General features: G+C 44.5%; 1 protein-coding gene and 1 pseudogene across 1 annotated transcript; both read left to right on the plus strand.

Moving 5' to 3' along the window:
• The first annotated feature begins 3 nt into the window (after positions 1-3).
• Positions 4-25476, plus strand: LRRC45 (leucine rich repeat containing 45). Its single transcript, XM_069951794.1, has 18 exons — positions 4-114; positions 1747-2057; positions 2138-2199; positions 2335-2405; positions 3473-3651; positions 3882-4010; positions 8521-8633; positions 8705-8763; positions 8851-8928; positions 12189-12324; positions 12502-12579; positions 13320-13431; positions 13520-13590; positions 13669-13761; positions 20787-20879; positions 22561-22734; positions 24423-24570; positions 25246-25476. Exons 2-18 carry the CDS (start codon positions 1826-1828, stop codon positions 25437-25439), a joined length of 2022 nt encoding a protein of 673 aa, XP_069807895.1. The 5' UTR covers positions 4-114; positions 1747-1825; the 3' UTR covers positions 25440-25476.
• Positions 1323-1497, plus strand: LOC138773644 (U2 spliceosomal RNA; annotated as a pseudogene).
• Positions 25477-26017: the final 541 nt, after the last annotated feature.

Consider the following 26017-nt stretch of genomic DNA (forward strand, 5'->3'; position numbering starts at 1 on the left):
CGCCTATAATTAGGTCGTGATTTTTTGAAGCATTCCTCTGGGTATGACAGATTGCTCCCAGTGTCTTCCTGGATACATGTTGTGTGTACATGGAGAAACAAGTAGCTGGTAGAGGTAAGTGGCTGCTCAGTGTGATATTCCTGTCATTGTATACTCTATAGGGTGTATTATTAGTACCCTATGGTGGCGTTGTGTGTGTGCCCTTAGTGCTTACAGTACATGGTCAGGACTCTGTGACTACTGGTGGCCACAGTCATGTTATACCTAAAGATGCATGTTCTACTGAAAGTGAATGGGGACCAATGCAGTCATGTGATCATTCAAAGTTGCAGGTTGCATGCTTACTGGTGATAGTATGGCAGCCACTGTCATGCATACTCTATCCCAGCACCATGCTGCTCCGACGTACCAGAATTTAGATGTCGAAAGACATTTCAACTTAAACCTGTATAATAGGGTTGTTACAGTGAGGACAGGGCGAGCCTCCACTGGCAGCACCTGGGATCCCCTTTGTCACAGTGGTATCCCTGCCTTATACCGGTTCATTGTATACCCATTGTTTGATGAGCGGGCACCACTTAATGACTTTATGGCATATAAATATTTTACATTTTATTCTGGGCATAATACTTACCCAGCTCTTAAAGGGTAGAATTTGGCCGGTAGTAACATACGGTAGCACTACAACTTTAACCTGAATTGAAGAAAATGCATGGGAGCACCATTGACTACTGTCACTGCAGTTGGGATCAGCACCAACTCCAGGTACTGTATGTAATTTGTAGACATATGTCCTGCATTGTTGGAGAGAAGCTCAGCCCCAGAGGTAAGCTGCCACTCTGACGGGCATTTGAGGCAGTAATGGTGGTGGACATCTATGTTCAATTTATAATGAAATTAATGAGTATGTCATTGTACGACTTATAGACGTTGTCATCCAGCCACAGTCATCTCCTTCTTGCACCTGTTGGGGAGGGTATTATACATTACTTGCTGCACAGTACCGTGATGTCAGTCATGACCGAGGCAAGACGGTCTGGATGGTAAACCTTCCTTCTTATCATTAATATATCTCCCACTCCCTAAACCCAAGTCCAGAAGACCAGATCTTAATAAAGCACGTTGGGTAATGTCTGAAGAGATAATAAGCCATTTTTGGTCGGCATATTATTTTTCTTTCAAATCAACTGGTGCCAGAAAGTTATATAGATTTGTAATTTACTTCCATTTGAAAACCTTTAAATCTTCCAGTACTTATCATCTGCTGTATGTCCTGCAGGAAGTGGCAAATTCATTCCAGTCTGACACAGTGCTTTCTGCTGCCTCCTCTGTCCATGTCAGGAACTGTCCAGAGCAGTAGCAAATCCAGATACGTCCCCTATCTGGGGACCATATATTAAATGGATTTTTAGAACAGGGAGATGGAAAAAGAGCTTGTTCTGTCCTCTCCAGGCATTGACCTGGTATTGCAGTGCTTCCAGGTTCAGTGCACCAAAAAATAAAAATAAAAAAAAATCCTCTACTGCTTTGTACAGTTCCTGCCATTGATAGAGATGGCAGCAGAGAACACTGTTTCAGACTGGAAAGAATACACTGATTCCTGCAGCACATACAGCGGCTGATAAGTACTGGAAGACTTGAGATTTTTAAATAAAAGTAAGTTACAAATCTATATAACTTTCTGGCTGCAGTTGATTTGAATTGTTTTGCAGGAGTACCCCTTTAACCACCTTGTATCTTTTTCAGATCCCCCTGACCTCTCCCTGGTGTTCCTGTGGGTGGCAGCATCTGAGCCCTGTGGAGCTTCTCTTTTGGCCCTTAAGTGATGGATGAGCATAAACGGTTATATACAAGGCTGTGCCACGAGAAGGGGGCAGAACCCCAGGATGCAGTGTTAAAGGCACTGCAGGGGATGAAGGAGTCTTCTGGAAAGGAGAAACTGGATTTATCCGCCCAGAATCTTTCCATAGAGTCCTGTCAGGTCCTGGGCCCCCTTCTACAGAATGATGTCACTTTCTCCCATGTCATCCTCAGTGACTGCATGCTCAGTGAAGATGGTATGTGCCGCATTGTGCCTCTAAGCTTATGTACTTGTGTCTTTATGGAGATAATATATAATCCTTTTATCTGTTCACAGGTTTAAAACATGTATTACAAGGCCTACGCAATAATGTTGTCGCAAAGTACCTGGACTTGAAGGTTAGTGTAAATTTAATAGACTTTCCTGTGGTTTTTGGTGGAACCCCAGGGACCTATGTGATGGCAGAATACGTTGACACTATCTAAATGAGTAGAAAAGTAACATGTGGAGTAAGACAGTCTGTATTCTTCCAGGGCAATAATCTACGTGGTGAAGGTGCAGAAGCATTGGCGAAGCTCTTGAGACACAACACCTCTCTGGTCAGGTCTGTGATGTTCTATTCCGATAATGTAATTGTGTCCTAACGTTATATTGAACGAGAAATGTATTTCTATCCGTAATTATGTAATATAATACTTATGATGTTAATGAAATGAAACTAGAAATGTATGTGTATGTTAAAGGGAATCTGTCACTAGGGTTATGCTGCATTAAAGGAAGGCAGTGTAAACTTATGACAGAAATACTAAACAAAACAATGTATTACTGTTCAACTGTTCTCCTGATATGTAGGAGAATGGTCTTTGTGATGCACTACTTCCTCTACCCTCCAGCTGCTGATTGACAGCTGTCTATCGATACACAGCATGGATAGATAACTGCCAACCAGCGGCTGGTGGGCGGAGTGTGCTGGTGTTCATGAATATCCAGGACTACTGAGCACATAATGGAGAGGACTACTTATTGTTCTTGGTGATCAGGAGGATTTCTCTGAATCAGCTGCACAGTATATCATTCTGTTCAGTTTATCTGTCACTAGTTTATGCTTCCCTTAGATAGGGCAGTATAAAGCCCCCTGACAGGGTCTCTTTAATATTAGGTAACAGGTTGTCTACCACAGGTACAGAACCCAGTATCGACCAGATCTACTGGTCACAGCAAAAACAGTAGAGGGCTTCAAAACAGGGCTAGACAAGTTCTTAGACCAAAATAATATAAATGCATATGTATAGAACCTATCACCCCTACCCCTTCCCTGTATCCATCCCCTCCTTGGTTGAACTTGATGGACATGTGTCTTTTTTCAACCGTATTAACTATGTAACTACTGCAGGAAGGGTTAAAACAGTGCTCCTATCTGTAAGAAATGATCCCTTATCGACAGGAGAGGTGGGAACAAGCTGATTGTTGGGGGTCTGCCTGCCACCAATTGTGGAAACAGGGACAAAATGAATGGTCTGCTCTGCTCATGGAGCCAGTGCTTCTATCATTCTCTATGGTGCTGCTGAACATTGCCGACTTCACAGTAATGCCCTGTTATAAATATACTTGAAACCATCCGGTAACTTTTTCAGATGGGAACACCCCTTTAATGTATACTGTTTGTTGCAGTCTTACTTTAGAGTGGAACAACCTTGGTATGTGGGAAGATGGATTCTCTTCTCTGTGTGATGGACTCAGCTGTAACCAAACTCTTCAAAGACTGGATCTCCGCAACAACCAGATCAGCCATAAGGGAGCAGAAGAACTGTCCACAGCGCTGAAACACAACTTCACTCTACGAGAATTAGGTAGGGATCTAAAAAAGGTTAGCCAGTCACTGACTAGTGGTCACCTGGACAAGGCTGGATAAGATACTGTATATGATAACCTTTGAGGTTTAATATAATGCGAAATTAAATAGCAATTTTTCTTTCTGATGTCTGTATGTATCAGGTAGGTTAACAGGTATCCCCTATCAGTGTCATTATACTCTTTGCATTATGGGTAGTTTTAAATACTTTGGTATCACTTTTCACAGACCTGCGATGGAATAACATTGGTCTCCTGGGAGGTCGAGCCCTTCACGATTGTCTTCAGAGCAATAAAACCATAATGAAGATGGAGCTGTCAGGAAACAACATCCCCAGTGACATCTTAAAGGCTATTGGTAAGAAAAGATTATCATATGGTTGGCACTAGCCTGATTGGGCCGCTGTTTACCTGTGCCAGTGACTCCATATTTCCTACTTTCTGGCAGGTTTCTTATTAATGGCCACTAGCTACATGGGAATGAGCGTGAATTTCTTCCCACGCACCTGGTGCATTTCCATAATCTTTCATTTACACATTTAGGCTGGGTTCACACTATGTATATTTCAGTCAGTATTATGGTCCTCATATTGCAACCAAAACCAGGAGTGGATTAAAAACACAGAAAGGCTCTGTCCACACAATGTTGAAATTGAGTGGATGGCCGCCATATAACAGTAAATAACTGCCATTATTTCAATATAACAGCCGTTGTTCTAAAATAACAGCAAATATTTGCCATTAAATGGCGGCCATCCGTTCAATTTCAACATTGTGTGAACAGATCCTTTCTGTATTTTTAATCCACTCCTGGTTTTGGTTGCAATATGAGGACCACAATTCTGACTGAACCCAGCCTTAAGCCACGTTCACACTTTGTAAGACAGCGGCCACTCTGTGACACGGCTGTGTCATAGAATGGGCGCTGTCTGTGTAGTTCATTTGAAGTACCAGCCAAATGAACATCACTTCTTTGGAATTGGAATGCAGGCACATTCAGGTGTGCCCGCGTTCCAATTACCCATTGCAGACAATGTAAAGTCCGGCCAGAGCCGTACTTTACATTGTCTGCACAGTCAATTTCACTCGGCCTCTATTCAATGAATAGCGGCCACACAAAATTGTTTTTTGTGCGGCCGCATAGAATCACAGCCGAAGTGTAACAGTGTATATACACTCCGGCCAGAATTCCATAGTAATTAAAGCGATCAGCCTATGTCATTTAAGGGAACCTGTCACCCCCGTGCCGGGACAGAGCCTGGCCGACCCCCTGGTGCAGACCCATATACTCACCGCTTCCAAGAAATCCCGCTCCTGTACCCGCTCCCGCTGCCGAGATATCTCTGTCTGAAGCCCTGTGCGCGCTCCCAGAGATAAGTCCGCTGCCCATAGAGAATGACTGGAGCCGTCATTGTCTATGGGAGTCTGACACATCTCCGGGAGCGCGCACGGCTTCAGATGGAGATACAGTATCTCGGCGGCGGGAGCGGGACTTCTCGGAAGCGGTGGGTCTGCACCGGGGGGTCGGCCACACTCTGTCCTGGCACGGGGGGTGACAGGTCTCCTTTAAATAACAGCTGTTGTTGAAAACCTGCAGCAATGGTCGTTGTTTAATTAAAACAAGTTGTGTGAACATGGCCTTACCCTGCAGCACTGAAAGGGTCAGTGGAGGACCATGTGATACATTGCTGCACTGAGCAGCTCCCATCTCTGACTTATAGACCTTCTTGGTGAAGCCCTTCTGTGTGTAAGAGTCTTACATGGTGACATGATGACATGATGAGGCTGCTCTTTGTCCCAAGAGTCTCAGTGGCTTGTCACTTGATACTGTAGTATGTGTAATTGTCTGCTAATATCACATACAGTTTATAGTCTGCAGAAGATCCCTTGAGGATACAGGAGATCCCACTGGTGAAACTTGTCTGTGAATCATTCTGCTGAGAGCAAAGCATTACACATATATTTGTAGATGTCTGTTTGTCTTTTACTGTGTCACTAACATTGCATTACTTGGTATTCTCATTCTTTTAAGTCTTCTTTCTGCTTAGTATCTTGTTTGCCTACCCTGGAAAACCTTCTTCTGGTAAAAGAAAATGTAAAAATGCAAACACATGTCACAGCTGTTTCCTATTTTTATGCTACTGTATGATCAGCTGAAGCCTAATGTTATCCATGCAGATGATGTTGGAAAAGCTTCCAATTGTGGTGGGACAGGTGGACCTTGTAATAAGCATTGAAGCCTGCTAAATCTTCCCTTATGTCAGCAAAGAGAATGGTCGGGCAGTTGGATGTCAACATGCCTGTTTTTTTGTCTTAGGGAAGATGAATCACCCTCTTTAGAAGAGTCTGGCTGCAGTTTACACATGTAGATGAACAGTTGATGTGAACATGCAAATGTATGTACAGGTCAGAAGAGATAGCTGCCAGTAAGGTGTTCAGTGTTTGGGCAAGGGCTGCATGGACATCACTAACAATGTCCATGCAGCCCTTAGTGCCCGATTATTGGGCTATCTAACAGTTTACTAAAATGATAAGGCTGTAAGTCTGCACTGCTAAGAGACCATATGATGACACGTCCCAGTTTGATCTGTCAGGCATAGTCTTGTCATAAAGTCATAAAACCTTGAGTACATTCAAGTCACCACCTACATCAATATCTACATCCTACCCGGAGACAGTTATGTGTATATATGGCGACACTAATGTATTTGGAAAAAACAGGAGGCACTTATGATTCTTTGATATCTTGAAGTAAACTGGATATTTTGTGCACCGTATGTATAGGACTCCTGCTTTTCTGTTCAAGGTGGGGATCCGCTCTGATGCATTGTGTCCTAGATGTCAGAGGGACAAGGGAGGGATCCTGCATATGTTTTAGAGGTGCCCCAAATTGACCAGATGCTGGCATGATGTAGCCTCTACTGTTCAGAAGATCTATTCTATACAGCTGGAACAATCCCCTTTAGTTTGTATCTTAGGTTACGTAGAGGACATAGACTTAGTTGCTCCTGAGAAACTAGCAGTAGCCCAAATGCTCTACATGGCCAGGAAGCTGCTGACGCAATCCTAGCTTGATCAAAATCCCCCTACACTATCCTCATTTATAGCCAAAGTAAACTAGCTTAAGCCACTGAGAAATATGCTTATGAAAAAAGAGAAGCTATAAAAAATACAAAAAGATCTGGGCAGGGTGGCTTGACACACCGGGTTTGGCACCTTCATCGCTCACTAGGGACAGGACCCCTTCCCTCGTCGCAGACCTAAATATATGGGGTGGGTTGAACAGGTGGGAATGTATAGTTCGGTTCTTGGATAATTGTGTAATTCTGTGTAGTTGTGTAATTTCTGTCGGTTTGCTGTTCAAGGAGACACCTAGACTGCTTTATTTCTGATAGATGATCTCTTTATTGTAATCTGCTTATAACATTCATGGTGGATTCTCTGATGCACAATACGGGACATTGCCAAAAGGTTTTCGTTTGATCTTTGTATGTTTTTTCTCTTGGTCTGTTTTCCATCCCTGCTGTTGTTGTCAAAATAACAATAATAATTGGACTAAAAATGCAAATGTGAATAGACCCTTCTGATTATTACCTTTTTTAATATTTTTTTTTCCTTTTGTTTAAGGAAGCCGTTCACAAAAAAATATTATTGCCCCCCCCCCCCTTCCGGTAGCGGCTGGCACGTATACTCACCACAGCTGATCGGTGGCCCGCTGCGCCGTTCAATTCCAGCCCGCGCTCACATCCGCCTCTGCTGTGACTTCTTTTCTCTGTCCTGTCATTATACGCCGGATCTCACATGCTTTCATGTATTCTCCATGGAAAAACGTGACTTTCTGCGTTCAATTACAAGACAGAGAAAAGGAGTCACTGCAGAAGCTTAAGTGAGCGCGGGCAGGACACCGATCAGCTGTGGTGAGTATACGTGCCAGCGGCTGCCAGGGGGGCAATAATAATTTTTGTGAACTGCTTCAATAATTGTTCCACATAGGAAATGGTGCCGCTAGGTAATGGTATCAGATATCATCTCCTAATACCTATCCATACAGAAACATGGGAATTGGTGGAAGGCATCAGATGTCTCTCTTGTGGGTTTTCATGCTTTAAAGCTGAACACATTCAACAGCTGGTGACAGAATGAGACCCGGTAGCAACAATCCCATAAAAATAAAAACTTATTATTAGAAAGGGAGATTCATGGATGACTACCATGTACCCACCTGTCCTCACTCCCTTTCCTCTATAGTCTATTCAGACTTGCCCCAACTCAACTAGATGAGAAGTGGACATAGAGTTCAGACTTAAGCTGTGAAACACTCAGAGACATCTTATAAGTATTGATAGTCTCAGAATTAGGGAAGGGCCCTTTTACACTGCCTTAGAATGTGCTGTAAATAAGTACTGATCAGCAAGATCTGTGCCTGTCTGCAGTCATGTGTGCAGCCTGTCAACCTCATCATAGTCAGCCGCACATTCCTGTATCCATGGGAAGATGTGTGACCGACTAACCACTAGGTCATTCATCGGCTGATCGCTGGTGCTTTTACATTTGGCCATTAATGGCAGTGAGTGTTCCAGCTTAACCGGCCTGTGTAAAAGGACCTTAAAGGGGTAAACTCAGATGTGTACATATGTAGAAATGTGCTTTTTTATGTCAGACACATTTCCGGTAAATTCACACGATTTTTCATGCATATTTTATATGAAATAGCATGTAACTGTGTCATTGGTTTGTCATACATGTACAGAAAATTTACAAGGCCATTACATCTTACATATTTGTATGTTTAGGGCTGAATTTTCAGCCACCAGACTAGAAAGTTCCAGAAGTTAAAGAGGAATTGTACTGTTATCTATGTGTTACAGAACAGGCCATAGATAATAACCTGGAGAGACAAACAGTGAAGATAGACAACCTGAATCAGAGGCAGATCATTATCAAGGAAGTCCAGAATTTAAAGCAAGAGAAGAACAAGCAGGTATGTGATTGGCAAAGGCTTTCTCCTGTTTTCCATCAGAGTTCTTGATAACTATGTGATTTCTCCTATAGTTCCTGGACCTGATGGGAACCATTGATAAACAGAGGGAGGAGATCAGCCGCTCCACCAGGTTGGTCTGTCTACAGGATAGCTTTACATACAAAATCATTTTTCTTTGCTGTTTCTTATTTTGTTCTTCCTCATCCATTACAACCAGGAGTACAACTTTGCAAGTCAGCAAACTTCAAGATGCTTTGGAGGACAGGAAATCGACTGTAAATTCACTGACTACCAAGTAAGGACATCTGTGAGTCATTTTTATTCTAGGGCAAGTCATCAGATTAAAGTGAAGCTCCATCTAAGATTTATTTCTCCTCTTCCTGATTTATTGTAGCCAACAAGCTGCTGTTGACGGATCTGTAACTCTTTAGTATTTGTCACGTATGTTCTAAGAGATATACAGTAAACCTAGACAGAAAAGAAACTTGTGCTGCTGCTGTGTTTAACATACAGGCACTGGTGCCTATAGTGATGCACTGTGATGTGTGAGTAAAAGTGGCCATACTTGGGGATGCCTCATCAGTAACTGATTGGCAGGATGCTGACACCTGGCACCTGTGAGGATCCGCTATTTGGCACCTCTTTACACAGGGAAAGGAGTTTGTCTCCTTGTGTAGATGTTGTCATGTGTAACTGAAGATCAGTGAATAGGAGCTGAGCTGCAGTTATACATTACTGTTTTTAAGAACTTTGTAGTTTATTTGCTATGTAAATGAGGTGGTTTGGTGCCCTGGGGGAGGGACTACTACCCTGAGTGCACTGATCCGCCCCTTTTAATGAATATTGGGGCAGTTTGGTGCACTAGGGGAGGGACTACCTCCCTGCGTGCACTGATCCGCCCCTTCTAATGAATATTGGGGCGGTGCTGTGCAGGGACGTCACTCCGGCACTTATAACTGCAGAGCGCTGCATGAATAGTCATCAGAAGGGGAGGATGGTGCACTGAGGGCCCTATTACACAGAGCGATAATCTACTGAATGATTTTAGGTCTGGACCCAGCAACGTGATCAGCCAATGATCGTAGTCATTATCTTTATTACATGGAGCAATAATCCACCGAATTAAGCAGATTCGTCAGATTATCGTTCCATTTAAAGGTGTAGTGCGGCGGTAAAAAATTACTCACAGAATAACACACATTACAAAGTTATACAACTTTGTAATGTATGTTATGTCTGTGAATGGCCCCCTTCCCCGTGTCCCACCACCCCCACCCGTGTACCCGGAAGTGTAGTGCATTATACATACCTGATCCGTGCCGACACGCGTCCGCCATCTTGTGCCAAACGTCATCTTCGGCCGGCCCAAACGCCTCCGATCTGATCCGCGATTGGCTGAGCATAACTGTGCTCGGCCAATCGCGGCTCAGCGGCTGATGACGCGGCCGTGTTCCGGCCGGCAGAAGATGACGTTTGGCACAAGATGGCGGACGCGTGTCGGCACGGATCAGGTATGTATAATGCACTAAACTTCCGGGTACACTGGTGGGGGTGGTGGGACACGGGGAAGGGGGCCATTCACAGACATAACATACACTACAAAGTTGTATAACTTTGTAATGTGTGTTATTCTGTGAATAATTTTTTACCGCCGCACTACCCCTTTAATAAAGACAATGATCAGCCAAAAACAACCATCACCGGCTGACCACGTCTTTTGGTCCAGACCTAAATTTATCAGCTGCCGACTGTGCGTCTTTACGTGTAATAGCAATGTGTGGCAGATGGCTGATGAATCTGTGTATGAAAATAATAAACTGTATATGTTACCTCTTCACGCTCCCCGGTGTCTTCCTGGCTTTTGGTGCAGCTTTTGGTACAATTTCAGTCCCCGTCTCTAAAGTGACAGGCTGCTCAGCCAATCTCTGGCCAGGACAGGACCACTGCAGCCATTGATTGGCTGTGTAGCCTGTCACTTTAGTGACTGACTCTGAAGTTGTACCAGCAGCTGCGGGGAGAAGTCAGGAAGCCACCAGGGAGCGTGGAGAGGTAATACTTTATTTTATACGGTATACAGCAAGGGCTGCACGGACATAGATAACAATCAAGCCATGTAATAGGCTCATTAAATGAGCGCAGATCTGGCAGATTGGTGTTTGTTGACTAAAGTTATCGGGCCGTGTTGGGGGGATAATCCCAAACCCAGTGCATCAAACCACCTCATTTACATATCTAATAAACTACAAAGTTCCTGAAAACGGAGCAGAGGATTAATACACTATAGGGATATATCAGCAGATTACATGCTTCTTACCTGCTAATAGTTTCTCTTTAAAGTTGATGATAGTAGATGATTTCAACCACAGTGATCATCCACTGGCTAAAATTTAACAATGAACAATTGCTTTGGCCAACGATAGAGTGACTGTGTCTGCTGTGTTAGAAATTTTTGGACAATAGACGGATGAAAGATTGTTCGCTCAAGAAAGAGCTGCTGTTCATGAACGATCTTTCGGGTAATAATAATTTCAGAACATTCTCCCTTCACCAAATGTTATGGGCAGTTTAAACAAGTTTAATGGTCAATATGTACTACAATGCATATGGCTGTGTCTATAGAAAAATTGTTTGTCAGAGGATTGTTAGTTCAGTGGTTATTCAGCCATCAACCTACTTTCATCTTGTGTGTATGGCCGTCTTTAGTTGGAGTGAGACATTGACTCGAAGGGAATCCTTCCTTGAAAGGGTGGTGAGAGAGTGATACGCTGTATATCCTTTCTTTTCAGAATTTCCACTGGGGCCTGAATGGCCTATAAAGGTGCCAAAAGCCCCCAAAAATCTATTTACCTAGTTCCTAAAGATAAAATATAACTTTTATTAGGCTCTAAGTAAAACAGAAGTAAGGCACCTGTAAACAAAACATGTGCCCACCAGATGGTGCTATGACCCAAGTAATAGAACCTGTTAGCATTGTATAAGTGCTGATACAATTAATCCAGGCGTTTACTGTAACGGTGTCTAGTGTTGTCAGCTAAATATACTTTAGATACACCAGTATAACAGTCTAGAGGGGGGAGGATAGGTACAGCGGCACTGGTTTGAAGCCTGATGACGTTCCTACAAGAACTAAACTAGTCGCTAAATGTTTAAACCTATGCATCTATCCTCCCCCCGCCAGTGTACTATATTGGTGCATCTAAAGTATATTATCTGACAACACCAGACACCAGTTAGCGTCTGGATTGACTTTACTTGCATGTATACAGTGCTAAAAAATTTTATTACTTGTTTAATAGCACCATCTGGTGGGCACATTTTTATTACAGGTGCCTTACTTTTTCGGTTTTAATTAGAACCTTATGAAAGTTATCTTTTAGCTGTAGAAAGTAGGTAAAAGGATTTTTAGGGGGGCTTTTGGCCCTTTGTGGGCTTATAAATTCAGTTGATTTATAATCCCTACCTCCTTCATATTATTTGACCCTTTTTTTGGTAATCCACATCTATATGTGGTCAGACGTTGTATATTTAATTTTGTCAAACTTGTCATCTCTACAGGTTACACATGACTGATACCGCTCTGGCTTTATCACAGCAGAAAGCGCAAGACCTTGGGGTGATCCTGACTCAGACGAAGCGAGATAGCTCCAGCATGAGAGAACTACATGCCAAGGAACTGAGAAAGGAGAAGGAGGTCAGAAGAGGTGTGAGGGGAGGGGTGCTCTTCAGGGGAGCTGTAGGACAGGCAGAATGAAAGGCTTTGTGCTTAGTAAGACAGAGAAGGGTCATAAAGTAAATTAAATGTAATAGCAATAAACGGTAGATTGCCTTTCATGACATTTCACTTAAGTGCGTTGTCTTTTCAATTCAGGAATCTGCAATGCGGGAAGCAAAACTCAGACAAGAACTGGCAGCCACTAATGAGAAAGTACTGGTCTACCGTAGTAAGGTATCACAATGTCTCCATCTGTAATGTACTAGGCTGGGGGTTCTAGGTAATACACAGTAACATGTCTTACATAATAGCTTATTCTGTCTGAGGAAATTTTTCTTCCTATACAAAACAATGAGCTGCTGCCTTACCTTGTTCTCCAAGTCATTGGTCGTATCTGTTATGTTCACTTGACCAAGTTCTATAACCAAGACTTTAGATGTTATATTTGTATTAAAGCTATGCTTGTCACTGCTGTCTCATGGAAGATTAGGCCTCCATACAATATAATGTAATATGTTAGGAAATTGCAGAAAAAAAATCCACATCCCATTGATACTACTAAATACATAGCTGTACAGTGACTTGTGGGTGCATGACATAAGAATACAGTGTGGTGGCAATAATTCCTTTATTTATATAGGAGTCCACTTATTCTGTAGCAATGTACATAGCTTGTCATCACTCATATCGGTCCCTGTCCCCATTAGGGCTCACAATCTAAATTCATGTACAGTATAAGTATGTTTTAAAGTGTGGAAGTTACCCCACACAAACATGGGAAGGACATGCAGAAATAGATCTCCTTGTAGACGTAGTCCTTGATGGGATTTGAACCCAGCACAGACATGCTTCCAATAGGTCAATTTGCAATAAATTAAGAGCTGTAATGTATGGAGGCACTATATGCTTGTAGCAGTGTGTTTGGTAGTGGTATTTTATCATTTTATTTCTTCTCTCTGCTTTATACCCTATAGGTGGATGAGCTAGAGAGAAAGTGTAAGATGCAGCAGGAGCAGCTGTTTGATGTGAAGCAAGAACTTACAAACACCAGTGCGGAGCTGAAGCTGCGGGCTGTGCAGGCAGAAGGTAAGAATCGGACCATCCGTCCGGCTCGCACTGGATGAGATGCAGATATTTATTGCTAGTATTTGTCCTAATGGGATCTTGTTCACAGAACGCCTGGAAGCAGAGAAGAGAAGATTCCGGCAGTCTCAGGATGAAGCCAGTGTGCTGCGTCAGAAAGAAGTAAGAAGAAAGACTGACCATTAACACTGTTGGGTGATACTACTTATGACTGGCCTTAATCCTGTTATGTAACCATAGGTAGAGCACATGACACGTCAAATGGAGGGCACGGAGAGAGTGGCGCAGGAACGGATGCAACGTCTTGAAGCTACAAAACTGGCACTTGAGGAGGTGAATTCACTTTTAGCATCTTTTATAATACACGATAGATAGATAGATAGATAGATAAAGTATGTATCAGGAACTCTTGCAGCACTCCGAGATAAGGTGAAAACAAACCTTTTTTCTTTTTATTCCATAAATGCCAAATTCACATGCAACATTTCCACTCCTCAGTGGAGCCGTTATCGAGCTTAAAGGGGTTGGCCACTTTATAGTAAAATTGCTCAGTGTACAGTATTAGTAGGTCTACTCACTGTATATACTGACAGCAGCTCCCTGTGTACCTCATAGAGCTAGTATGAGACTCAAAGAAAATGTATCTGTCCTCTAAGCATTAAGTGCTAATAGGGTGTTTTAATCAAAAACATATAAAATACATCAGCTTAACTCTGTCTCGGATGGCTCTTGCTGGGTGCCTCAGTCTTTGGAGGCACACATTAGTGTCTTACCTAAACCGGGCAAGGATCATACTCAGGTTGCCAACTATAGGCCCATTTCCCTTATTAATGTGGATATTAAATTGTTCTCCAAAATACTTGCCACCCGTCTGACGCCGCTTCTGCCTGGGATCACACATTTGGACCAGGTTGGGTTTGTACAGGGGCGGGAGGCGAGGGACAACACCAACAAAACTCTGGCTCTCATATCTGGGGCCCAGGCTCGCGCACTACCGTTTTGCCTTCTATCGGTTGATGCGGAGAAGGCCTTTGATCGTGTCGACTGGGGGTTTCTCCAGGCTGCTTTGCGGCAGGTTGGTGTTGGTCCTCGCTTCCTCAGTAGAATATTATCGCTATACACTGGTCCCACGGCGAGGGTGCGAGTCAACGGAGCGCTGTCAGACCCCATTCCCATTTCCAATGGCACGCGGCAGGGGTGCCCCCTATCTCCCCTTCTGTATGTCCTGGTAATGGAGCATCTGGCGACAGCCATACGAGACAACCCCAATATTCATGGCCTGTCACTGCAGGGGACGGAATATAAGGCCGCTCTTTACGCGGATGACCTTCTCCTGTACGTTACACAACCTCACATTTCTTTTCCTTCTATTATATCTGAATTTCAGCGCTTTGGCCGGGTATCTAACTTTAAGGTGAACTATACGAAATCTGAAGTGCTTAACATCTCTCTTCCCACTAATGATGCCGCCTCCATTGCCCATAATTTCCCCTTTAGATGGCAACGAGATCACCTCACATATCTTGGGATAAATGTCTCTGCCGACCTCACCCGTCTATATTCCCTTAATTACCAACCCCTCTTGGATCGCACACTGAAGGACCTTCAGGCATATAATAAGAAACCTCTGTCCTGGTTCGGCCGCATTAATGTTATTAAAATGGACATCCTCCCCCGGTTCTTATATCTCTTTCAAACTACCCCTATCATGCCCCCCCCCATCTTTTTCCGCAGGCTGCGTACAGCATTCCTGAAGTTCATTTGGAACAGTTCTCGCCCTAGGATTAAATACTCCACACTTTCCCGGCATAAGTCGGATGGGGGCACGGGCTTACCTGATTTGCGCCTGTATCATCGGGCATCCATTCTCATGCGCCTATTAGACTGGCGGTATGGTGCTGGCACTAAACACTGGGTTAGGCTTGAACAAATGGAGACACAATGCCCTATATCTAATGTTCCCTGGCTCCCCTTAACTGTTGCTCCTTCTTTCTCCATGGACTTCCCCTTACCCAGAGTTGCTGTGCAACTATGGCGTCGCCTAGTGCGAGGTAACGTACTCTCCAGACCTTATGGCCCACTCACCCCAATCTTTCATAACCCTGACTTCCCTCCAGCTTGCGGGAAAGACACGTTTTTGCTTTGGCAGGCTCAGGATAATCCCTGCTTTCAGACTGTGTTGGGCGATAAACCCCTTCCCTCCCTTGAGGATTTGCAGATGCGCGCTGGCTCCACCATGCTCTCCTGGCTTGAATATTCACAGCTTAGCTCCTACCTTAGCCCTCGTGGGGGCCGCAGCTCTCTGAAGTCAACCCCTACCTCCTTTGAATCCCTATTTCTTTTGGACTCTCCTCCTGAGCACTGTATCTCTGTGATATATCGCCTTCTTCAGCAGGATGGGGTGGACGACCCCCCCGGGTTCTGGTCTGCTTGGGAGAGAGACCTAGCTGCTACGATCCCACCAGAGGATAGACAGAAAGCACACATTTTTACCCATAAATTGTCCACGGCCTGCTCTGCACAGGAACGAAACTATAAGGTATTGTCCAGGTGGTATCGGGTCCCGACGAAGGTGCACTCTATGTTCCCGTCGGTATCTGATGTCTGCTGGCGGTGTAACAGTGAAAGGGGCACCATGCTCCACATGTGGTGGGGGTGCGACAAGCTGACTCCGTTTTGGTCGGGTGTTTTTGATACCTATCGGTTAATCTCAGGGCGAACGGCACCCAGGACTCCCCAGGTGGCGCTTTTATCTATTCTCCCTGGCGCTATAGGCCGACAGAAGAAGAGTATTTTACGTTTCTGTCTGTCTGCAGCTAGGACGGTTATTCCCCGTCACTGGCGCTCTACGCAGATCCCCACCATGGCGGAGTGGCAGGCTGAAATGTCGCACCTACACCGCATGGAGGAGCTATCAGCTGAGGCTATGGGGTCCACTAAGAGGTATAAGACGGTCTGGATGCCTTGGTTGCTCTTTAAAGATACCCCTGCCTTCCAAACGTTGTTTGACGGGGGGGTGACCCGATGAGTTTCTTGGACCCACGATGTCCTTTCTTACCCCTATAGGGGGATGGCCCCCTTGGTCGGGGTAGTTTTTCCCCTCCTCTCCCCCTTCCCCTCCGTTTCCCTCTTGTTGTGCCCTCTCCCCTGTCTGTTTGTTTTTCTGCCTTCTTTGCTTTTCTCTTTCTTTTCCCCTTTTTTCTACCCTCCAACTGAGGGTTTTCGTTCCTAGACTGTTATAGTTCTGATTGTCCCGCTGCACGTTTTTTTTTTTTTTTTTGCAATGATAGTGGCTCCTTGGACCCGGTGAGACTTATGATCATCAAACCAGTAATGGTCCTGGGGGGCATTTGTTCCACACCATTGTGTTAGTCGGTGGGAACACATTGGGGTCCCAGACTCCTAGACTCCCTGTTGCCTCAGCAGGTTGCGCCCATCTCCAGGCATAATGATATGTTCTCTCACCAGGGGCTCCTTTAAGGGCCCTCTCCATTTCATTCGCAGTTCGCAGTGGATTTTTTGATTGTGATGTGTTTTGTGTTTTCCTTTTTGTTCTGTTTCTGGTCCTACATGTGTATTTTGGACCCCCTGTATGTACTGTTTTGTGTTTTGTTTTTGGTCTTCTATTGAAACTAATAAACATTGATTACACATAAAATACATCAGCTTGAGGGCCCTTGTGGTGCAATAAAATCAAAACAAATATTTAAGAAATAAAATACAAAGCGGTAAAATAACAATGTCAAAGTCCTTAAAACATGATACTTCAAACATACAGAGTTCATATAAGCTTCATTTGATGGGTAATCTGGTCTTTGAATTCAGATCTGGAGAGTTACTCCCATCATCCTCTCAATAGCTTGCAGCAATACCTGTCAGTGATAGTGGACAGATGAGGGTTATACTCCTTACCCACTGTGCTTGTGCAGCACTGCTGATGCAGCAAAATTCAGTTTGCTTAAAATAATATATGCCATGTTCCTCCTTATATAGGGTATATGTATGTATCTTCAACCAGACAAATAGTACTGCCCTCCTGGCGATCTGTCTATAGTACAATGTGTATACTCAGTCTCTCTGGCTTTACAATTGCTAGTTGTCATAAAGGGAGAACTTAGACACATGCAAGTCGTTTGGTGCAGGTGCACCTCTCACCCATGCAGGATCAGCGTGTCCTCCGGGGTCACCGGCGTCCCGGTCTGGCCACGGTAAGTGTGATAACGCACCAGCCTTGTTTTAACTCTGTACCAAAGCGGGGCCCCGCTGCTGGTATATAAACAGAGTGATAGCCGGGCCAACTTCTTCCAGACTTGTACAGTTGCAAAAGTGGATACAGAAGTGCAGATTTGTTTTTGTGGGGCGTAGACAAATGTTAGAGTGACTTCCAGACGCTTTTCGGGGTCTCTGCACCCCTTCATCAGTGGCCACAAGGGCACTTAATGCTTAGAGCAGTGATTTTCAACCTTTTTTGAGCCGCGGCACACTTTTTATACTTAAAAAAAATCCTGGGGCACACCACCAACCAAAATGGCACAAAATGACACTAAAACAGTACATATTATACATATAGTTAATAATATAGATTCTAAATGTATTTATACTCACTCAGTGTGAAACCTGGGCCTGTTTTCTTCTCCCCCCTGTGCTTCTCTCCTGTGCTTCTCTCCACCGTGCTTCTCTCCACCATGCTTCTCTCCTGTGCTTCTCTCCCCCATGCTTCTCTCCTGTGCATCTCTCCCCCATGCTTCTCTCCTGTGCTTCTCTCCCCCATGCTTCTCTCCTGTGCTTCTCTCCCCCATGCTTCTCTCCTGTGCTTCTCTCCCCCATGCTTCTCTCCTGTGCTTCTCTCCACCATACTTCTCCCCCCTGCTTCTCTCCTGTGCTTCTCTCCCCCATGCTTCTCTCCTGTGCTTCTCTCCACCATACTTCTCCCCCCTGCTTCTCTCCTGTGCTTCTCTCCACCATACTTCCCCCCCCCCTGCTTCTCTTCTGTGCTTCTCCTCACCATACTTCTCCCCCCTGCTTCTCTCCTTTGCTTCTCTCCCCCCTGCTTCTCTCCCCCATGCTTCTCTCCTGTGCTTCTCTCCACCATACTTCTCCCCCCTGCTTCTCTCCTGTGCTTCTCTCCCCCATACTTCAACCCCCTGCTTCTCTCCTGTGCTTCTCTCCACCATACTTCTCCCCCCTGCTTCTCTCCTGTGCTTCTCTCCCCCATGCTTCTCTCCACCATACTTCTCCCCCCTGCTTCTCTCTTGTGCTTCTCTCCCCCATGTTTCTCTCCTGTGCTTCTCTCCACCATACTTCTCCCCCCTGCTTCTCTCCTGTGCTTCTCTCCACCATACTTCTCCCCCCTGCTTCTCTCCCTCATGCTTCTCTCCACCATGCTTCTCTCCACCATGCTTCTCCCCCCTGCTTCTCTCCTGTGCTTCTCCCCCCCATGCTTCTCTCCTGTGCTTCTCTACCATACTTCTCTCCCCCCTGCTTCTCTCCACCAAACTTCTCTCCCCCCTGCTTCTCTCCGCTGTTTCTCTCCCCCCCCTTCCTCCTCACCTCCTCCGAGATGGTCGCCGCTGCTGTCCGCCTCACCTACTGGCCACCCGTAGGGCCTGGACGTGCTCCTCCAATCAGCGGAGACCGGGAGCGTGGTGCGCTGCGGCGGACCGTAGCGCACACGTTGATTGGATGCGTGCATCGCGGCCCGCCGCAGCGCACCATGCAACCGCCCTTATTATAATCCGCCACTGATCGCTGCGCATTGCTGGGGAACAAAACACAGGGGCACCATAGTTTGGGGAACTTTCCCCGCGGCACACCCGACCATGTGTCGCAGCACACTAGTGTGCCGCGGCACACTGGTTGAAAATCACTGGCTTAGAGGACAGATACATTTTCTTTTATTCTATATTTATTTGTTTATGCTTGGGTATTGGCATTTTCTGTTAACCTCAGCATTGGGATTTATTTAAGTGAGCTGCACCTACCCCCAGCTAGTATGAGACTCCCCTGCTCCAGGCTGGGCTGCCATGCTCTGTGGTGTTTTGGTCCATAAGATTGCTGACATGGAGGAGCATGTGACCAGGCTCCGCCCCCCAGTGTCCACCACTGAGCCTGTATATGTCTATGGAGAACACAGTGGACAGGGCCTGGTCACATGCTCCTCCATGTCAGCCATTTTATGGACTGAAACAAAACAGAGCAGGGCAGCCCAGCCTGGAGGAGGGGAGTCTGATATTAGCTCTATGAGGTACACAGGGAGCTGCTGTCCGTATATACAGTGGGTATACTTACTAATACTTTGTACTTACCTATTTTACTATAAAGTGGCCAACCCCTTTAAGAAAGGCTCCACTGAAGAGCACTGTATAGCACTGTAATATTTTATTAGATAAAGAGATAGATATTGATTATAAGTAAATCGTGTCCATTAGGCACCATAAAGGATCTTTTTTCTTTTTCACTCCTGTGCTGGAACAGATAAACTGAAATTGAGTATGCAGGCGTGAACTTACCTAAATCTGCTCTTAAGGCCTTAAATGCTAGTCCTTAAAGGGTTTTTTAGTAAATAGGGAACAGACTGTCTTTGCCAAATAGAATTCGGCACACACTCCCAGCCACTCTATTTGTTCTCCTTGGAACTCTTGGAGATCGCTAAGCAGCATACCTGTGGATATGGAATTTTTTTATCGCTGGAATACCCCTTTAATGAGGTTGATTCTAAATCTGTAATTTTCACATTTACTATGATAGACATGAAGTAAATACACTCTCAGTATCCCAACACGAGAAAGGGCAAATGTTCCCTCATTTAGTGGCATTGTTCCATAAATAAGTGTATCTTCAGGCTACTCCATTATAACTTAAGCTGTCCCTCCTATGACTTAAAGGGATCCCTCTGCTATAATCATTACAACCAACATCATTCTTCTAGTCTCAGGACAGATTAACCAGATTGACAATGCGAGAACCCCCCCAAATATCTCAATTTCCTGGACCTGTGTCTGTGTGATATGGCGGTAGAAGGATATTCAGGATAACTACAGATAGCTGCTTTTTTTATGTTTCATAGAAGGAGGTTGACCATTCATATAAGGACTAAACAGGCCTTTAAAGTCCAGACATGTGTTGCCTGTGATGTCAGTCTGCTTTAAACAGTGTTTGTAGGAAAACCCATTTAAAAAATCATGACTTTTATGTATGGATATGATACATATTGTTGATGTGACAGGTTTGGGTCTTTTTATGTTTTGCTGGGGTCTAACAGAAAAAAGCCCCTTACCATTATACCATGTTAGTGTAAATCTTTGCCAGGTCATCTGCTCATCACCTTCATCCATGCTGTTATTCATCTTTCTCTATAGGAACTGAGCAGGATGAAGGTAACTTTGGCCCATGAACGTGCCCAGGTGGAAGAAGAGATTCAGAAAGCCAGGAGCACAGCCCAACAGGAGAAGGTGAGGTTTATCCGTAACCACAAGATCAGCGACATCTTTGGCTTTATGATTTTTGTCTGCAGTTAGACATGATATCAAATGCAGCAATGAAGCTGAGAGCAGCATACCTGTCACATAAGTGCATACTTCTGGTATCATCAAGTAATATTACTTCCCATCATCACATACCGCAGCCACCTCACTTCCTCTCCATACCAGAGACCACCTCACTGCCTCTCCATACCAGAGCCCACCTCACTGCCCCTCTATACCAGAGCCCATCTCACTGCCTCTCTATACCAGAGCCCACCTCACTGCCTCTGTATACCAGAGACCACCTCACTGCCTCTCCATACCAGAGACCACCTCACTGCCTCTCCATACCAGAGCCCACCTCACTGCCTCTCCATACCAGAGCCCACCTCACTGCCTCTGTATACCAGAGCCAACCACACTGCCTCTCCATACCAGAGCCCACCTCACTGCCTCTGTATACCAGAGACCACCTCACTGCCTCTCCATACCAGAGACCACCTCACTGCCTCTCCATACCAGAGCCCACCTCACTTCCTCTGTATACCAGAGCCCACCTCACTGCCCCTCTATACCAGAGCCCACCTCACTGCCCCTCTATACCAGAGCCTACCTCACTGCCCCTCTATACCAGAGCCTACCTCACTGCCCCTCTATACCAGAGCCCACCTCACTGCCCCTCTATACCAGAGCCCACCTCACTGCCCCTCTATACCAGAGCCCACCTCACTGCCCCTCTATACCAGAGCCCACCTCACTGCCCCTCTATACCAGAGCCCACCTCACTGCCCCTCTATACCAGAGCCCATCTCACTGCCTCTCTATACCAGAGCCCACCTCACTGCCCCTCTATACCAGAGCCCACCTCACTGCCCCTCTATACCAGAGCCCACCTCACTGCCCCTCTATACCAGAGCCCATCTCACTGCCTCTCTATACCAGAGCCCACCTCACTGCCTCTCTATACCAGAGCCCACCTCACTGCCCCTCTATACCAGAGCCCACCTCACTTCCTCCATAAGAGCATTACTTTACCCCCCTTAACAAAGCCACCTCACTGCCTTATAAAAGAAACACCCACTGTTCCCATAATGGAGCTACATCCCTACAATAACAGCAGTGAGAGATGAAAAATGACTGTCACCAGTCTGAAAGGTAAATATGACCAAACCATGCAGAACGTTTCATTATACAATAAATAATGTTCATTTACCTAGTTATTTTACATATTAGAGATCTCTATTTATGGGGGATGTGTTCCAATGATTGCTATCAGCTTGCTGTGCACAGATACCTGTGAATGGGTGCACCCCTGTGTAGAGAGAAAATGTGCAAGATTAACCGAATGGAATGGTTACTATATCACATGGCCTTAGCTGCACTGTGTACAGAGACTATTACACGGCTCGATGATCGTGTGGCCAGGGCTGCAAGAATAATCACTAGATTGCGCAATCGGCCAACAAGTGAGATCATTGGCCCTATCACACAGTTGTGACATCTGCCTGATTTGACTGGTAGAATCTTCTATATGGGATTAGAAAAGAATCTCAACTGAATTACCTAAAAAAAAAAAAAAAAAAAAAATTTATATATATTATATAGATATAGATGTGCTTATCAGGGATGTAGTGACGTGTGACTGTTTTTCTTACTTTCTCCTGATCAGGATCAGCATGCCGCCATTCTGCAGGACAAGATACGAACCTTGACCCAGTCCCGGGATCAGGCTCAGATTCAGATTTTGCAGCAGAATCAACTAGCAGGAGAACTACAAGCTCAAAACAACCAACTGTCCCTGGAAATAGAAGGCCTAAAAAGGCGAATTGATGGCTTGCAACAGGTAAGCATGATTGGAAAGATATCCATAACAACAGTCAGCAGGTGGCAGATCTTATAGTTTAGTGCTGACACTTAGCAAAAGCGCATCTACTGTGCTGCTCATTGAGTGTAGGGCATCTGCACAGAATTTCTAGATTGTATGGGAATGGCTAGAGGGGCCGAAGCCTGCAGTAGACCATTACAGTAAATGATGTGCTTAATAGGATGTATTTGAGTTTTACTGGCATAACACACTGCGGTACATAGGTATTTACCTTCTTATTTATCCTGTAAGGTGTTAAAATTAAATATAAAGGGTCAGAAAGTCACAAAGAAAACTATCATTTCTGTGCAATGCTTTTGTTTTCTCGCCGCCTTCTAAGAGCCTTAACTTTTTATTCTTGTTATTGTCACTTGGTTGCTCCGCATAGGCAGCCCATACCTCTCCTACTCCCACTAAGGTTAGTCTAGTGTCTGTATTAGTGTGAGCTTACCAAAAGGATAACCCTGCTTGTGACCTGGATCTTCTTTCTGGGGTAAGGCCATTGTAGGTTCCAATTTCCTATCTGCTTTCTTATTGCCTTTTCCACAAGCTGGTTACCTAGTGTAAGAGGGGTATAGCATGCCAAGGCAACACTTCGTATCCTACTGTCAGCATCCTAGTTGCAAGGGCCTTCATGTTTGGTGCTGTACTCATCCCCAATAAAACCATTGAGATTTGAGGAGTACAAAAATCCATTTATCTTTCCATCAGCATAGTTTTGGGGTTTTTTGGGGGTTTTTTTCAGAAAAGTTTTGTTCTTTGTTTTACAGTTTAATATTTTGTAATACCTAGTAATACTCAGTGCTAGGAGTATTAAGATAGCAGGTTTATGTGTATTTACTTGGCCCCCCTGCTGGTTATGTTGCAGAGGCCAAAAAGACAATAGAAGGAGCTACCATCTGGCATCTTTACTTTCTAGATACTGTGGTAAATAGTATAGGAATCTAGATGTCAATTCACATATAGAGGGTTTTTTTTCCAATCATAGCTGCTGCTTCTACGTGACCGCTTGTAATACTAAATTGGTATCACTGTATATGGAGTGAATTCAGCACCTGAGTCCACTACCTATATACAGCCTTAGGCTATGTTCGCACATTGTATGACACCGGCCGTTCCGTGACCCGGCCGCGTCAGGGAACGGTCGGTGTCACGTAAGATCATCCCGGACGGTACTGCAGTACCGTCTGGATGATCTTTAGTGGCGCTAAATTCTCATGCGGGCACATTAGCATGCTCCCGAATCAGAACTCCCCACCGCACACAATGGAGCTTGCGGGCGGAGCCACACACTTCATTGTGTGCACTGTCAGGTTTTTTTGCGGCGCCGCTAGAGATCTCGGCCGGAGCGTATACTATGTGTATACTCTCCGGCCAGGACTCCATAGACTGCAACCTAACATATATTTTCGTAATAATTCCGGCCGTTGTTTCAGTTGGCAACAATGGCCATACTTTTACAAAAATATACGTTGTGTGAACATGGCCTTACTGCTATTATGATGTATGTGTATGTCATATGTAGGGTGGGAGTTAAAAATTTATCTTAGCTTGCAAAAGAAAAAAAAACAGCCCTCGTATGCTTATGTCGGTGCAAAAATAAAAACCGCTTATAGCGCTAATTGCCAACAAAAAAAATATTGGTAATTCTATTGGTATTCCTTTAGGAATTATTGAAGAAGGAACAGGAAAAGCTTTCTGAAGTAACAAAGGTGCGAGTTGAGCTGCAAGAACAGATAGGACACCTTGAAGCTGAGTTGACTGCACAGGAAGGGTTAAAGGAGAAGGTTTCTGCATTGGAGAGACAGCAGAAAGGTACGGCCTAGGAGAAGGTGTATAAGTCTCTGCATAATAGGTACCGAAAATACAGTGGTGGCCTTTTTATTTCTAAAAGTGTGCAATGACCAGGATAAGGCTGCGTTCACATTGCGTTTTTAGCATACGTTTAACAGATCCGTTTTTTTTAACTGACAAAAAAAATTGTGTCAGCAACGTTTTTTGTGTCCGTCAAAAAAACGGATTTTTTTTTTTTTTTTTTATAATGGCAGTCAATGGAAAAACGGATGCACACAAATGCATCTGTTTTTGCACTCCAATTTTCATCCGTTTTTTTTTTTTCTTCAAAAAACGGATGAGAAAAACGGATTGCAAAAACGCAGTGTGAACCCAGCCTTAGATGTGTTGTATAACTGATCAGTGGGCATCAGTTATACATATATGGCTCACTACACCACTGCCAGGACTGAAACCAGCCCACACTTTGTTTTACTAGCGTCCCCAGCTGGGCCCTAAAGTCAAAGACATTTTGAAAAAAACTGTGGGTTAACTCCTTTAGCTCATTCCACTATGATATGTTCCACTGTTATTTCTAGGGGGTTTGTGCATATCAATGAAGCTTTATCATGTGAGCATTATTTAATAGGAAGGATTGCAGTAATTCACCCCTTCACTGTAGACTGTATTATAAGACTATTTTTTTTGCCATTGTAGTACAGGCCAATACCCACCGGGAGATGTTGCTGGATAAAGAAGGTGAAATCTCTTCCCTTTTGGAGAAGCTAAGACTGAAGGATGCTGAAATTCTAAGGATGCGAGAGGAGGAAGCACAGAGGGCCACCCTTCTACAGAGCGCCATCCTAAACTATATTAGTACTCCCCTTGGTTCCACCAGTGGAAGGAAATAAGCCATGGGGAGATTTATCAAACATGGTGTAAAGTGAAACTGGCTCAGTTGCCCCTAGCAACCAATCAGATTCCACCTTTCATTCTTCACAGACTCTTTGGAAAATGAAAGGTGGAATCTGATTGGTTGCTAGGGGTAACTGAGCCAGTTTTACTTTACACCATGTTTGATAAACCTCCCCCGTATGTCCAGTAAGCCATAAGTGGTGGACACTCAGTAAGTGCCTTCAATTATTAAGCCTGAGACACATGCGGATAAAGTTACAGGAGAGTTGAAGACTCTTCTGAATACTGTACCCACATCCTTTATCATGAGATATTAATTTATTTTGTACTTGATGCATTTTGTATGTTTAATAATTAATTTTAAATAAAAAAAATTATGTTTCACATTTCTGAAGTTTGTTCATTTTATTTTATATCAACCACCTCACCTCATAGCTGGTGCCCTGTGCATTACCTTCTACTGACTTATTCTTCCGTTTGGTGCCCAATCAATGAACCTGATAAGGTAGAATATACCTGTTTTTCTACCAACTTATGGTGCATTTATACAGACAGATTTATCTGACAGATATTT

The sequence above is a fragment of the Dendropsophus ebraccatus genome, chromosome 14 (genome assembly GCF_027789765.1).
Source record: "Dendropsophus ebraccatus isolate aDenEbr1 chromosome 14, aDenEbr1.pat, whole genome shotgun sequence".
Lineage (NCBI taxonomy): Eukaryota > Metazoa > Chordata > Amphibia > Anura > Hylidae > Dendropsophus > Dendropsophus ebraccatus.